Source organism: Rhinoraja longicauda, chromosome 9 (assembly GCF_053455715.1).
Source record: "Rhinoraja longicauda isolate Sanriku21f chromosome 9, sRhiLon1.1, whole genome shotgun sequence".
Taxonomy (NCBI): Eukaryota; Metazoa; Chordata; class Chondrichthyes; order Rajiformes; family Arhynchobatidae; genus Rhinoraja; species Rhinoraja longicauda.
The window spans coordinates 58,689,563-58,706,461 of NC_135961.1; the positions used below are offsets into that span (position 1 = coordinate 58,689,563).

At 38.2% G+C, this 16,899-nt stretch overlaps 1 protein-coding gene across 3 annotated transcripts in view; it reads right to left on the reverse strand.

The window, feature by feature from the left end:
* Positions 1 to 16,899, reverse strand: part of ralgapa2 (Ral GTPase activating protein catalytic subunit alpha 2) — a 330,072-nt gene that overhangs the window by 246,322 nt on the left and 66,851 nt on the right. For all 3 annotated transcript variants that reach the window (XM_078405597.1, XM_078405596.1, XM_078405594.1), the window contains exons 2-7: positions 16,545 to 16,655; positions 16,359 to 16,408; positions 10,356 to 10,413; positions 5,758 to 5,801; positions 3,901 to 4,078; positions 1,448 to 1,563 (exon numbers count right to left, since the gene is read on the reverse strand). In XM_078405597.1, the coding sequence (XP_078261723.1) occupies positions 1,448 to 1,563; positions 3,901 to 4,078; positions 5,758 to 5,801; positions 10,356 to 10,413; positions 16,359 to 16,408; positions 16,545 to 16,655 (557 nt within the window). The remainder of the gene's footprint in view (positions 1 to 1,447; positions 1,564 to 3,900; positions 4,079 to 5,757; positions 5,802 to 10,355; positions 10,414 to 16,358; positions 16,409 to 16,544; positions 16,656 to 16,899) is intronic.

Consider the following 16,899-nt stretch of genomic DNA (forward strand, 5'->3'; position numbering starts at 1 on the left):
TGCACAAACATGTCTGACAACTTAAGATCATGTTGGTTAATCTGAGCTGTGGAGAAGCTTTAAAAAAAAACAGGGGAAAAAAAGAATAGGTGAGAGGGGTGCAATAATTGTTTTTTTTAAAAAAGTTGATAAAGGAGAACCAGCACATGGCTGTTAAAACCATGGGAGAAAAAAATAACAATAGTGAAATTGGTTTAAAAGTTTAAAAGCAATGAAATGGTGAATGATTATGTTTTTGGCTGAGGATGATAGAGAGCAGTGTTGTCCAGGAGTCATGCCAAGACCACAGTTTTTTTAAATAAAAAGTAATGTAGGTATTAATAATTTAATGTGTGCAGTGTAAAATTTCTAAATTTTGGGTGACATAAGCAGTAGAAGGTGCAGATGAAATGTAATACAGAGAAATGTATAGTGCTGCATTTTGGCCAAAAAGAAAATCAGGAGAAACAAATGATTTTCGCAACAGAGTGGCCAAGTGTATAAACAGAAGAAACAAAGAACTGCAGATGCTGCTTTATACCAAAGATAGACACAAAGTGCTGGAGTAACTCAATGGGTCAGGCAAAAGGGTCCCGACCCAATACATCACCTACCTTTTTCTCTAGAGATGCTGCCTGACCCGTTGAGTTATTCCAGCACTTTGTATAAACGTCAATTCAAAAAGGTGCTTTATCTTACATGAAATAAAGAAGGCAAAGATGTGATCTGATACAAGAGTGCAATTGGTTTCATTAGGATAAACAGAGGAAATTTGTTTCTACTCTGGGAACTAGCAACAAAATTTGGCAACATGCTTATGAGAGAATATACAGTGCATGCACAAAGAGCAGATAAATCTGCTTTGACTCTCAGGCCAAATTACGTTTTTCTGTGCCATTATAATTCACTGATTCAATGGAGGGGTTGACATACAAAGTGTGATCAAATCAGATGGGCCAACAATCACATGAATGTGGAAGAATCAAGAACATCTCGTTGAAACAAACATTGTGTGAGTGACTGTCAGAGTTGATGCTACTTGAAGAGTCTGAAAAGATAGGAACTCAACCGCTGATTAAGGGGTCGATAATTTGAAACATGGGACATTTCTTCATTCAGGGGCTATAAATCATTACCAAAGAGGCCGTGGATGCCTAATTATTATATCTGTTCAAGGCTGAGATCAAGAACTCCTTGAACTCAAGAGAATCAAGAAAAACTCAAAAGTAAGCAGGTTTTAAAAAAGGTAGAGTAGGCTGTAACTTTCCCGAATGGTGAAGCAAATTTAGCCTGCTCTACTCAATTTCTTATGTTTTTGCAATTCCTCTGCTCTTTTTCAAAATTACAGTACGAAATTTCTAAAATCTTGGTTTAAAATCTCATATGAGAAGCAGCAACTACAACAGAGAAGCACTCAATGTGAACAAAGTGGCAATGTTTGTAAATGTTATGAACATTCTGAATGTACCTGAATGACCATGTACTTCAAAAGAATTTGAAGTATATATGAAGTCTGGTCTTCTGATATCTTTTCTCCCAAAACCGAAGGTAACAGGGGAGTAATATCTTCTGCAGCAATTTTTACTGAGTTAAAAAAGAATAATATATCAATGCAATTGTTCCCATTAATTAAAACGTCAAATTTAAATAACATTTCAAAGTTTATTTCTGTAAGCTACATAAACTGGAGTTATTACTAACAGAACTCTAATTAGACTTAAACACAAATCTCTTGCATGAAAAGATCACATGGTAACTAAAGTCCTCATAATTTTAGTACCAAGGAAACAGGGTCTCCTTTCCATAGTTCTCCATTTTAGCAGGAGAAAAAACTGAAAAGAATTTAACAGCAATTAACCAGGAGTGAAAGAACTGCCAGAAATAGTGGCTGGAAGGTGATATGTTTACGAGATCCCACATGTTCATTTCTTAGAAGCCAGTCAAAATAGAGGTGCTTTGTTTTCGGTGTTAGATACAGAACATTACTGGCATTAGAGACTTGAATGAGGTGTGAACAGGAGTTGCTAGGCAAATGGGAGCTGCAAGGGAGCTGCACGGTGGCACAGCGGTTGAGTTGCTGCCTTACAGCGAATGCAGCGCCGGAGACTCAGGTTCGATCCTGACTATGGGCGCCGCCTGCACGGAGTTTGTACGCTCTCCCCGTGACCTGTGTGGGTTTTCTCCGAGATCTTCAGTTTCCTCCCACACTCCTAAGACGTACAGGTATGTAGGTTAATTGGCTGGGCAAATGTAAAAATTGTCCCTAGTGGGTGTAGGATAGTGTTTGTGTGTGGGGATCACTGGGCGGCGCGGACCCGGTGGGCCGAAGGGCCGGTTTCTGCGCTGTATCTCTAAATCTAAAAAAAAAATCTAAAAAAAGATGCTGAAATGTTGAGCAAAAAGATGGAAGAGATCAACAAGTTAGGAAGCTTCTGTGGAGGTGCTGATGAAGGGTCCCAACCCTAAATTGTTGGTCCATTTCTCACCACAGATGCTCCCTGATCTGGCGAGTTCCTCAACAGGTTGGCCTTAGCTCAGGGGCTGCAAGATGCAACATTCATTATGGCCTGACACAGACTTACTCCCCAAACCACAATTGGATTAGACTCCATCACAATCCCTAGGTGTGTCCAAACCTGACAGCACCAAGGTAAACAGTTAGGAGGCAGCCTTTAGATCCTCAGCATTGAACTTAAACCTTGTGGCACCTCATGAAAAATGAGCAAGGCTTCCTCTTGGTTTCATCCATTATCCTCCCTCAATAGATGAATTAATACTTCATGTTGAGCAGAACAGGGTGAGCAGGGACACGTATTATTCTTGACAGTCACCACAAGTGGTTAAGTAACTCTTCTACTGACCAAGCTGACCAAAATTTGATAGATATAACTGTCAGAGCTGCTTTGCAGAATGTGCAAAAGCTGAAAATCAATTTAACCTCAATTTCAACAATCTGGCCCTCAGTTGTTCAAGGAAGTATCGGTAAGTCACCAAGTCCTGTCTTCACTTGCCATCTTGTTGTTCAGCAATACTATTGGAGTAAAGTGAGTAGGTACAAAACAAAGTATTCGAAAGATGATTTTTGTCAACAGCATTAACAGAATTGGATCCCATCACAGTTTATGGTCTCTTGGTCCAACGTGCTACTATTATAATCAAGTCGGGTTCAATGATCACTGAAGAGTCTATCAAGCATATCATGAGTATGACTAGGGGTGATTAAAAATAAGCTGTTAATCCAGTGCCAATAAAACACCAGATCACAACGATGGCTACAGGACCAGACGATGTCCCAAATCTATCGCTGCAAAATTATTATCCAGGAGTAGACACTTGTCTAGTTAAACACTTCCATATATCATATGTAGTCAAATACATCATCTATCTGACAATGTGGAAAACAGGCCCAGTATATCAACTGCACTAAGCAGAACAAAGCCAACAAGCAAGCCAACTCCCACCACTTTCACTTTGACTTTAATCAGCAACTTCCATCAACATTGCTATTAAACAGCACCCAAGAGTAATCAATCTGGATTTAGTCGGGGCGATGCTGTACAAAACTCGCTAAAACTTTACTCCAAGCATGGACATAAGACCATGGCAAAATTGTTACCCAAGACATTCTTGGGTAGTTAACCACAAATTTAGTCTGGCCACATGTTTACTGCAGCTGCACTAATATGTTGGAGGCTGGATATTCAGAATTAACTCATTTCCCAACTCTCTATAGAATTGCACAGAAATAAAACTGAGCAATGATGAATGGTTAGAATCTGCATTCATTGGGCTCAGCAGTGGCTAACAGTGGATTAATCTTGGAGTTATTGTCTGCATTTATGCATTGATTTTTCATCTGCCTGTCACATTCAGCACTAACTACATTGTTCAGTCGAATTTGGATCAGACTCTATTACTAACCATCAGATATATTGTAGGAAGGATTTATAAGAGTATCTAAAGTACATGGACCAATTCGCGATGAAACAGCTGGGAAACCAGGAACAAGACATGCAAACAATGTCAGCTGCTCATCAGAAGAGTTCTCTTGCAGTGCTTGAAGCCAAAGTAGGTAGAGGCGAATTCCTTCACATCTTATCTGGGGGGGAAAAAAATCACAAAGTATAAACTAAATTTAATCTAGATTTGGATTGCCATGATCAGGAGAAAATGTAATCATGTTTTTTTTCCATACAATCTATCAAAAATTAGTGATTTTTTGTATCCATTAATATTTTGTACAATTTACACATTGTGGTCACAAGTTAAACAGAGTTGCATTGGGAATTATTATCCTATTTACTAAGATCCTAAAATATATACATGGTCTAAGATGGCGCCCAAGTGGGCAGCCAGAGTGCAGGTAAGGGTTGGCAGTGCTGGTGGCAGGCATGGAAGCAACTGAGGAAACTGTATGGACTGATGGTGACGGTAGGTCTGGCCTGAAAGCGGCTGGGGAGGCGGTGCAAGATGGGGGGAGCGGCACGACCCGGGGGTGGTGCGGGAGGCTGGTGCTGCAAGCAGCCATGAGAGGAACGAGCCAGGGGGTGACTGAGGCTGAGCGACCGGCCAGGACTGTGACTGGTCAGGGGAGGGGAGACACGGGGAGCCGGGGCTGTGACTGACCGTGGGGGCTTCACGTGCTGGGGCAGCACAGGCAGCAGTGGCTGCGAGCAACCGAGTTGGCGCCAAGAGCTGGTTTGGCATCGGCAGTTGTCGGTAGGTCCACCTGCTATAACCAAAATCTGTTATAAAGAGGTCCATTAAAAAGATGGTTTACTGGATTTTATCTACCTTAACAACTACCCCACCCATTAAAAACCTTCACATGGTCATCTTTACCTTGGAAGATTGATCCTATATGGGGTAACATATATATGATTTAAACATTCTAGTTTTTTAGAATTATCAAGAAACAGACAGAGTTAAACTTTGTTTTGTTTAGATTTAATTACTACATAGGACTAATAAAATGGGCTGAAAAGTAGCTGATGGGATTGAATCAGAAAAAGGTGATACGTTTTAAGTGCTAATGAGGCTAGTATATAAACCATGAATGCTAGGATCCAAGAAAGAATTGCGGAACAGAGGGAAACTTGTACAAGTCCATAAATCCTTGAGGTTGACAACACAAGTAGAGAACTTGGCTAGGACGGCATGGGATATTGGCCTTCAGTTGACACGACATTGAATACGCATGTAGGGAGGTTATGAGCAAGTCAGCTACTGACCAGATGAACAATACCGATTTAATAATCTTAATAAATACCAAATTTCAAATACAACCTTAAAACTATCATTCTTTGATATTTTCATAACCGATTTTTAAACTTTCAGTTAAGACATACACAAAGACTGAAGAAGGGTCTCAACACGAAACGTCACCCATTCCTTCTATCCAGCGATGCTGCCTGTCCTGCTGAGTTACTTCAGCATTGTGTCTGTACCCAAAGACTAGTTACGCTAAGAGGTCTATTGTTTCTTTCTCAAAACAAATCAGTTCAGAGACTTCCTCATGTTATGTACATTCATGCACTCATCCCTAATGATGTTGGGACTTTGTCACATGAACAAATATTTCAGTTAAGAGGAAGTTTTATGAGGCACTCTCAAAATACAGTTAATTATTGTGGATCACTCTCACAAACCTCAGTTATTCCAAATTAAGCTCCAAAATTGGATGTTTATCAAACAAATAATCTCAAGAATAACACAAAATTGTTGGGTATAAAAAAATATAAAAGGAAACTATCTCATCAAACAAATTAAATTTCTTACCTTAACAGAATTTCCAGTGTGCAGAAGTTTCTTCAAAATTGAGCCTATTTTGATGAAAGATGAAAATTAACTTTGCAATTATAAATAATATGCAACCAATAACATTTTTCTGAAAAGCACAAAAATACCCAAATTAATTCTCAAATGGTCCTCACTATTTATTACAAATAAGGATACATTAATTAATCCATCCAAAGTATCACAAAATGCTGGAGTAACTCAGCGGGCCAGGCTGCATCTCAGGAGAGAAGCATTGGGTGACGTTTCGGGTCGAGACCCTTCTTCAGACACGACCTCGCAAGTAGAGATCAGCTGAAAAAGGGTCTCGAACCAAAACGTCACCATTCCTTCTCTCCTGAGATGCTGCCTGACCCGCTGAGTTACTCCAGCATTTGGTGATACCTTCGATTTGAGCCAGCATCTGCAGTTATTTTCCTACTTAATTATCCATATTATTTCAATTATTCTAATTAAATCAGTTCAGTTGAAAAGTTCCTTTGGGCCCTCCTGCTCTCCTCACACCACTCCATCCAGCCATCACATTGAATCCCATGTCATTGTAATGATTAATACAAGCGTAAAAGGTCGAGATTATTTCCCGATTTAAAACAGAATTTATGAACCTCTGTGCAATTAGTTTGTTTAACACCCAGAGATTACTGAGAAAAAATGCACTTTGCTACAGAGCACCACTGCAGAAAGTGAAGTATTTGTCTCTTCAATGAGTGGTGATCGTTTAAAGTACCAAAACTTTCAATTAAACCAAATGCTCCGGTGGATTTAGATTTGGTACAGATTAATTAAGCAAATTTCTCAATCCATCTGCACGAAAATCCGTGGAAGTTTGCACCCTTCTGTTTGACCCGAGACCAGTTTCTCCGCAAGGTTTGAGACTTATATCTTCATCAAGGAATCGTGAATCTCTACACGGCAACATTGATAAAGGCAACATCTGTTCTTAACTGGCAGATCTGGGCCACTTTTAACAATCAATGCATTTATTTTCTGAGGTAGTTTGCTCTTCGATCCATTAAGTTCCTCGACCTTTCTGGGGAAAAAAAATAGATTCCTTTTCCTACCTATCAAAATATTGAATGTATTTCTAAATATCCCCTAACTCTGCAAACCTCCTTAAATATTTTGGATTTTCATTATTTCATGTGTTATTAACTTTACAAGCCAATCGACCTGCAGATGTGAATTTTTCTGTTTTTCTGAGCCCAAATCGTTAAGTCTAGTCAGACACAGCTCCGACGCCATCTTTAAATTCGCCAATTATACCGCCGCTATCGGGTAATGATGAGTCAGCGTACAGGAGGGAGATTGGTAACCGGGTTCTAGACCAACTTCTTCTCAGCAACCGTCAAAGACTGTTCAATGCTACGTAACACTAATCACAACCTTACCCCAGTAACTATGCTCTACTCTGAACCTTTTTTTGGTTGTCATATGTGCTTCAGTATTGCATTATTATGGCCTGGTTACCTTGCATTACTTATTAGTTTATTCTATTATTGATTACCAATAACGATTACTTGTGAGTTATTGTGTAACTGTGGCTGCAAAGCTGCAGCAAGTAAGAACGTAATTGTTTTTATTCCCCAGACCATTAAACATTCTTGACTCTTGAACAAAAATAGTCCAAGCACACAGCCCTGGAGATGACATTTCCTATTTTCTACCAGTCTTGGAAGGTTTTTCTCAAACCCTACCCAGTTTTCTATTTTGTACCATATTTCAAACAACTCGGCTTGATGGTACTTTGTTCTGCCAGCCAGAAATGTGGTCATAGTTCTGTGAACACTTCCTGAATTGTTACAATTTAAAAAATGACAAGAATAGTAAGTAGGAATCAGGACTGGGAGTGTAGCAATTCATTTTGCCTGTGAGGGAGAGAAAGGTAGAGGAGGGAAGTTTGCAGATAGCTATGAGTCAGGCCAGTTATGGGGAGCCAATGGTTGGGAGATGCGGGTAGATTTAGGAGGAAAGCTTATTGTTCCTCAGGAAATAATTACTGCCGGTTTGAGGCTTGATATAGTGTTATGGTCCGTTAGTCAGCGGATAGTGTATTTTATAGAAATGACGGTGCCTTGGGAGAACTTAGTGGATGAGGCTTATGAAAGGAAAAGGCTTAGACATGTAGAGTTGGCAGCAGCGGTTGAGCGGTGAGGATGGAGAACAAGAGTACGTCCGGGAGAGGTGGGATAACTTGGAGGCCACACTAGGATTATTGCGTTCAGTTTTGGAGCTGAAAGAGTATAGATATAATATATAAAGATATTGCCTGGACTTAAAGGCCTGAGTTAAAGGGAGAAGTGTATAAAATCATGAGGGGAATTGGGTGAATGCACTCAGCCATTTTCCCAAGTCAAGGATTAGAGGGTATGGGTTTACTGTCAGAGGGTGTAGACTTAATGGGAACTTGAGGGGCAATCTTTTCACACAAACAGTGGTCGGTAGATAGAGCAAGGATAGCAGAGGAAGTAGCTAAGGCAAGAATAAGAACAAAATTTAAAAGACAGAAAGACAGATTCATGGATAGGAACGGTTGAAGGAAATATATAGGCCAGGTAAAGGTAAAATGGGACTTGCTTGGATGGGGCATCTTGGTCGACATGGATGAGTTGGGCCGAGGGGCCCTTTTCTGTGCTATATGACTATGACCAACAGACATCCCAACTTACCCTTTGTCAAAAGGAAATAGTATTCCCATTTTTACAGGTTTGCAAAAATATCCATATTTCAAATATCAATGTCATTCTATAGTCACAAAACATAACTTTTTTTTTACATAACAATTGTTGTGATTGATGCAGTGAAAGAGCTAATGACTATTAACTTTGCATGATGGGATGCTTGACCATAATAAAATGGTAGAATGAATAAAAAGCCTGAACTCTGAATAGCTGATGTTTGCAATATTATTGCACCTGGCAGGATATAACTCCTAAATCTTGTACACCAGGCTCTGATAGTACATCCCTTTTGCCTGGGGAGGACATCTGAGAATGATAAGAACAATGTTTCCGCTGAGATTAGGATGTGGTTAACTGCTGACTACTTGTGGAATTGTGCAAACATTACCTTCTGCGGTATAATAAGGATCCTTACCTTTGGCTAATGACTTTGTGTGAAACATTTTATGACAGTAGAGTGACAAGTATATTGTGCAAGATACAATTTGTTATTGCTTTGAAGGAAATGTTGTGTTAAACATCCTGGCTGCAAATTCTGTACAAAAATGCTGCGAAAATGCTGTATCTTTGAGTGGAAGCACGGGGAGTGCTGAGTATGGTTATACACCCTTTCCACTGGTCCCCCAACTCACGTTTGACGATAATTAAAGCTTTGCTTGGTTTACCTTTAAATGTTTGTATTGTTGTCTGTTTTAAGAAACGAACTTTAACAGCAGAGGTTATTCAAGGAAGATTTTAAGTTCAAATTTTCAATATCCCTCCCAAAAATTACAATGTATTATTAAGTTGATTTTCAATTAGATACAAATATTGAATGCTTAAATGTCATGATGGAATAAAAATTAACCAAACAATCTGATTTTTGCAACTCAGGTCTCGTATGTATTTCCCACCCCACTCAAGTACAACATTTGTGGCCAAGTCCTCTGACCTGGAGCTCCCAAATTCCTACCCTCACCTTTTTGTAGACCCAAAATACAACCCTTCTCTTTAACCAACATTTATCTGCAACTCCTTGTCACTTTTCCTTTCATCTTAATGTAAATTGTTGCCTGATTATGAAGCAAGTCCACAAATTGCAGATGTCTTCCTGAAATAAAAAAACCTCTGCCCTTTAATCCTAACCCTCAACTTCCAAGTATTATTCATCTAGTCACATCTATTGTTAAGCTGTCATTTGTTTTAGTGACTCAGCAGTTAATTACAAAGCTGATAAGACCACAGGAAAAAGATTCCACTAAATTTAACGGAAGAATTTTAACAACAAAAGTAAGAGAAACAGAAGACACTGCATTTATGCCATGTGAAAAACTTCAGCATAAAACAATACATTTAAATCCTTTACAAAACTCTAACAGGCCATTGGGAAACAAGAGTTTACATTTTTTTTTCCATTGAAATAAAAGATATCCGAAGCTTAAATGAGCTGGAAAATGGAAACAGGAAAGAAAACAAAAGCTTTGGCAAACATTATAATGCTTATGAAATTTAAGGAAGGATGTTACAGAGAAGGAAACCAAAGGAATGCTATTAAATCCTTGTTTTTACTTAAGGAGGACCAAGGCACAAGGTTTCACCAATGTTTCATTAAAAAAAACACAAGTGAAGTTTAATATTAAAAATTAAATACTTTTCAAAATATCAATAAACTCAATCAGTAGATTATGAATGAATAATGGGATGCAAAACAGCATGACAAAAATTATTGCTCTAATCAGTATAGAAGCTTCATATTTAAAATATACAACATGCGAATCACTTTCGTACTTGATTCCTTGCACATTAAAATTATATAGAATACAATAAACAAACATATTTGAATAAAGATCAAACGTTATCATTCAAAATTCTCAGGATGTTTTGTAGGTTAAAAGTGTTCTGCAAATACACTATTATTCTTACCTATACTGTGAAATTGCCATCTATTGTTGATCTTCTCAGGAAGAAGTTGAAGTATTTTCTGTTCAAGGTAAACAAGTTATAAACTGAGAATCTGGCATCCATATAAAACCTCTAAATCCACAGCACGTAATAACCACATTTAAACATTAATTAATTCAAGGTTTATTTGCTGATTTATTTAATTCGATTTTTATATTTGACATTAGACAAATTACTTAGGTGTATTTTATTCTACAGTGACATCAATCGCACAAACAACTTTTAATTCTACAGAACAATGTCGGCAGTATATTTTGGACGTTTCTCATATTATTGTTAGGTCTTTGCAAACTATTGAACAGAGCAAATTTATTAGCTAAGTTTACAATGCCCTCCATAATGTTTGGGACAAAGGCCCATCATTTATTTATTTGGCCTCTGTACTCCACAATTTGAGATTTGTAACATTAAAAAAATCACATGTGGTTAAAGTGCACATTGTCAGATTTTAATAAAGGCCATTTTTATACATTTTGGTTTCACCATGTAGGAATTACAGCAGTGTCCGAGACTTTTACATTAATTGGCTCCTAGTTTACCAGCTTTTTGTTTTAATTTCAGCTTTGAGGCATCTATGTTTTGTTTTAAATTTTCAGCTTCGGATAATAATTTATATAGAGTAAAAGGTAGAGGAATGACTGAAAGTTTAGAAACAAAAGGACAGGAAGCTAAGTGATATTTAGAGGTCTTGAAAAGAAAGATCTAAATAAAAGAGCATAATTCCAAAATAGGAATGCGACCACCGACGGGGCAGTGAGCAGAAACGACAGCAGATTTATATCTGCAGGTGAGGAGGAAGGGTATTGACTTTAGACTTTAGAGATACAGTGCGGAAACAGGCCCTTTGGCCCACTGAGTCTGCGATGACCAGCGACCACTCCGTACACTAAGTAGTATAAAAAAATAACCGCAGATGCTGGTACAAATCGAAGGTATTTATTCACAAAATGCTGGAGTAACTCAGCAGGTCAGGCAGCATCTCGGGAGAGAAGGAATGGGTGACGTTTCGGGTCGAGACCCTTCTTCAGACTGCACACTCCTTCTCCGTACACTAATCTCCACACACTAGGGACAATAAACCGGAGCTGCTGGAGAAAACCCTCGTGGTCACGTGGAGAATATACTAACTCTGAACAGACAGCACCCATGGACAGACTCAAACCACGGGTCTCTGGCATTGGAAGACAGCAACTGTACCACTGTGCCACCATGCTGAAATATGTGGCTCTAAGTTATCAATAAATGATTCAGTTCTCTATGAAAATTGTATTCCCCCGTGTATTCGGGTATAATTGCCATGAACAAACCCCCTTCAGTTGAGCAACAGATTACAAGACAGAAATTGTTTTGTGGTACCTGCTTGAGGAAAGTCCTTACTACCCTAGTGTAATCTAATTTTTCTGCAGAGTCATCCTTTGATCGATACAAAATGAAGCAGTTGTTGGTGGCAAGTGTCGAATCAATACCAACAGTCTTTCAATAATTACCAAAAATATTTGTCATTCATTGATTCAGAAATGACAAAATAAGTACTGCTGGATTTGACAGGCTTACTATAAACACCTTGTGTTCTGAGCAATGCAGATTGCAAATCCAGCTTTTGCTTACAAAGCCACACCAGAAACTGAAGGTCAGCAACATGTTTGGGGAACAAGCATGAGACTCAAAGATCAAAGGATAATCACTTCTGCAGATGATTTGAATATTCTAATATTTATTGGAACAGATTTTTGTTAATACATTTGTTATGTATTCTTTCATCGGATGTAGGTACCCCCGGTTAAACAAACATGTATTGCTAGTTCTAACTGCCTGCAAGGAAGTAGTATGTTATCTTAGTTCCTATGATAAAGGTACTCCATATAGCTATTGCAATAAGAATTCCAAGGTGCAGCCGTGGAGTTGCTGCCTTACAGTGCCAGAGACCCGGGTTCGAACCCGACTACGGTTGCTGTCTGTACAGAGTTTGTAGGTTCTCCCTGACGGCATGGATTTTCTCCAGGTGCTCTGGTTTCCTCCCATACTCCAAAGACGTGAAGGCTTGTAGGTTAATTGGCTTCTGTAAATTGTAAATTGGCCCGAGTGTATAGGATAGTGTACAGTGTGTAGGATAGTGTTAGTTTGCGGGGACTTGGTGGGCTGAAAGGCACGTTTCCACGCCATATCTCAAACTAAAACCCAAACTAAAATTTGGCAATGATGGAAGACATGGCAAGGAAGAAAACTGTTATTAAAATACTTATTTACCCATGTCTGAATGTTATCCAAGTCGGCTATATTAAGGCATTGAATGCTTTAAAATCTTGCGTACATTGAACAGTAGAGCAAAGGAACAGGCCCTTAGGCCCACAATGTCTGCGCCAAACATGAAGCCAATATAAATTAATGTCATCTGTCTGCACATGGTCCATATTCTTCCATTCTTTGCATATCTGTGTACCCATCTAAAAGTCTCTTAAATGCCATTTCATAGCTGACTCAACGGTTCAAAGGTATTTTATTGTCACGTGTACCAATTTCGGTACAGTGAAACTCGATTTACCATAGTCATACTGAAAAAAGCAACGAGACACACAACGACATAAAAGTTAACATAAACATCCACCACAACCACATCGAATTCCCCCACATTCCTCACTGTGATGAAAGGCAATAAAGTCTAATTTTCTTTCCTCTTTAACTTCCTCAAACACTCCATCACCAACTCAACCAACTGCCTTCCAGAGAAAATAATCCAAGTTTGTCCAACCTCTCCTAAATTGCAAATTAAACTGCAAATGAAATAAGAACTGCAATCAGTAAACATCCTCATCCTGAACCTCATTATATAAGATCGCTGACAAAGCAGTCAAGATGACTGCAATTAGTCCGATGGATATCCTGCATTGGTGAATTTAGAATGAGATGACTGCCCTCAATTATCATTGTACATGGTAAGCCTTTGACCAATGTAGAGTTTCTCCTCCAACTCGTACTGACTTGAACTTTAGGGATCCTTGAAGCCACGCTCATCAAATTTCGCTAGATCTCAGGGGCATTCACCTTGTCTACAGAATTCAGCTGTGGACCAAAGCCACAATGCCATCTGAGGTCAAATTGTATTGGCAGAATGCAAACTGAACATTGTTGAGCAGGTTATTGGATAAATATGTGCCATTTAGAAAAAAAATGCCAAAGGTATGATCAAATACTTTTAATGATGATTACACAAACTGACAAAGTAATAACTGGTTATTTGGATTTCCCCTGCTTTTTATTTCAGGTACAAGGTCAGAGCCAACCCAATTGTTCTGGAATCAGAAAGCCCAGATTGGGTAAAGATGGTGTATTTTTCACATGAAGGCTATCAATGCACCAAAATACTTTTTTCGGAACATTCTGGTAGTTCCACCGGTCACCACTATTGAAATCAACATTTTATATCAGATCTATTTAAATTTGCCAGTTATATTGTAGCTTTTGGACTGGGGTCTCCAAATCATTCTGCTGCTTTTGGACCATAAATGTAATACTTAAAACCAAGATACTCAGATTCTGCACCAAGATGCAAGTTTTTCGTGAAAAACGCAGCAGACTGCTGCAGGCTAGCAGGAATTGCACTAACTAATGAACAGACTTGGAAACTAATAAAAAGCTCTCTGCTGCCCTCTGATAATTTCAGGAATAATTTGATCATCAGTTTTTATTTAAATTGTTGGAAAATTATAAATACAAACTTCTTTCTCCCCTTAGATAAGCATCTACAAGTTTGAGTGCTCTCTGTGTGGAGTTTGCATGTCACCCTAGGTGTAGAGAAAGTGGGATGATATAGAACCGTGTGAACGGGTGATCAATGGTCAAGTGGACTCGGTGGGCCAATGGGCCCATTTCCAGGCTGTATCTCTAAACTGAACTAAGCTACCAATACTTCAGATCACCCAAGAATGAACCACTGGGAGCAAAATTTGCAATGTAAGCTGTATAAAAAAACAAATCACTGCAAGGCAAGGAAAAATAAGCAAAATAACACAATTTGTAGCAATTCTGATTGTGTGAATTATATTCCTTTTGCTGCAATTTTCTTTATATCATCTCTTGCATATTCATTTTTTGTAAACCAAGTAGTTCAATTATCATCTTTTAATGAAACCGTACATTTAACAGGATCCGAACCAATTGGAGGTGTATTTACACATCTCCAAATGATCCAGACCCAGGCTGCTCTCCTCATACATAATTTGTAAAAAAAAGAAATCAGCAACAATGGAAACAAATGCACCAGCAATCCCTTGGCAGAAGGGTCATGAAATATCCCTTTAACTGCCTGAGAACAATATTGCAATCTACTGCACCTTTAACTCCAAACTGCAGGAAATAATTTGCAATGCAGGCTGGGGACTCCGCTCCCATGCAACCCACTTTTGGATGGAACCACCCTGCCTGAGGTTGCCTGTTGCCGGCCCAAATTTGTTCTGTTTTGTTTTTTGCTTTCCCCTCCCCGGCTGCAATCAGTATGATGAAGGGCCCCGACCCGAAACGCCACCTTTCCATGATGTCACCTATCCATTATCTCCAGAGATGCTGCCTAGCCTGCTGAGTTACTCCAGCACATTGTGTCTACCTTTGGATGATTTGCATTCACCATTATTACAGCATTTGTAGCCAGGAGGTTAACAATATATTACACAACTTTAAATACCATGGAATTAAAATTTAATTCCCTTGATTAAAATTTCACACTAACCTTCTAGAAACAATTCTTTGTGCAACGCTTCTTGCACAATAGAATACTTTACAATTATTTATTTTCATTCTCATTCACAGAAGATGGATACCAGTGATGAAAACAGCATACATTGGCCGTACCAAGCTGACACCGAAACAAATGGCTTGCTGGACAATTTTAGAAGGCAGTTAAGACTTAATTACAGAGACATAAGAAACTGCAGATGCTGGAATCTGGAGCACCAAATGCTGGAGGATCTCAGCAGGTCCAGTAATGCAAGTGGGGTGAATGGAATGGTTGACGTTTTGGGTCGAAACTCTGCAACAAGACTCAATTGCATTGTTGCATCTGAAATCACGTATTGGCCAAGGTTGGCAAACTCATTACAATGGAAATGGTTAACCAGCCCTTCAATTCGACAGATGCCAATGGCATCATTTCCAACAATCCAGTAGTTTCATAGTCACTTTTCCTGAGACTAGGTTTGAAATTTGTGGTTTATATAATCATCTTAAATCATTTCAACCTCTTAACACCTTTTTCTTAAATATCGTACTATCATATTCCTTCTTGTCAAGAACGTTTCTGAAGACTGGTGTGCGTGCGGGTTGAATGAAAGTTAAAAAAGTTAAAGAACTTCCTAGTTTTGGCAATCTCAATAACTTTCTTCCCAGACTTTACGAAACACTTTCATCTCAAAAGAAAAGTTTAAGACATACATTAACAACTTATTCTGTTCTATTTGTGGAGCCCGAGTTGCATAATCACAAGAGCATTTTAGTCACTTGGATTATTTCTTTGTGACCAAAATGTTTTCCCACCAACACAACAATGTATTTAACAACTCTTTTGTCAAAATAAATTCTAACCCCTCAAATCTCCATTCATAAAATTAACCCATCATTTCAATGAATACATATTGCATAATTTCTATGGCATTTACGTTCTTCCTTCAATCAAGTAGGTAAAATGCAGGTAAAGTACTCAATTAAACTTTCACGTGCACTTAATACATTGAAGTTTGGACAATACAAGAGGATTTAGCAAGAATATGATAATGATGCAGTAATGTCATGACTGAACAAAAGATTGATTCTTAGCAGGCAAGAGAGAAAACATTTTATAATCAATTGGTCATAGGTAGAAACATGGCAATAAAAAAATATTGAAAATACTCGTTACATGGAGATTCATAAAGATAATGGATGAAGTTAAAAGTCACTTTTCATATATTTGTAGATTTTTCAAAAGTGGCCTACCTCAAATACAAAGAGAATGGAGTCCAGCTCCTCCCTCTGTGACTTATTCCCTAAAACGACCCCAAAATAAAGAAAAATTGTGATTTAAGCATTTTGAAGTATAACACGCTTGGTTACTTGAATAATAATTCAATAATTTCAATAGATACTAACATTCAAAGTGAATAACTTGTTTAGAAAAATTACCTTTTTGTTTTAAACTACTTTCCAGTGTGCACAGGTTTTCAAAGAATATAAAATAAATCTGAGAGTAGTTGATTTCAAAGAACTGTTTCAGTTCACTTCTTTCCAAAATATCTGTAATATTAAAAGAACACACATTGTCACAAAAAAAAATATATTTAACACAAATACCAAAGATAAATATGTAGAATATCCATTAATCTTATACATCCACTTCAGTATTTAAATATCTAATTATAACATGTTCATTGGGGTGCCAAAAGGCAAAAAATAATCAGAGTATTGATGGTAATCTTTAATGATCACCTAGAATGATAATAAGCGAAATGTCCCTCAAAGTGGTGTACCATTTTAACTT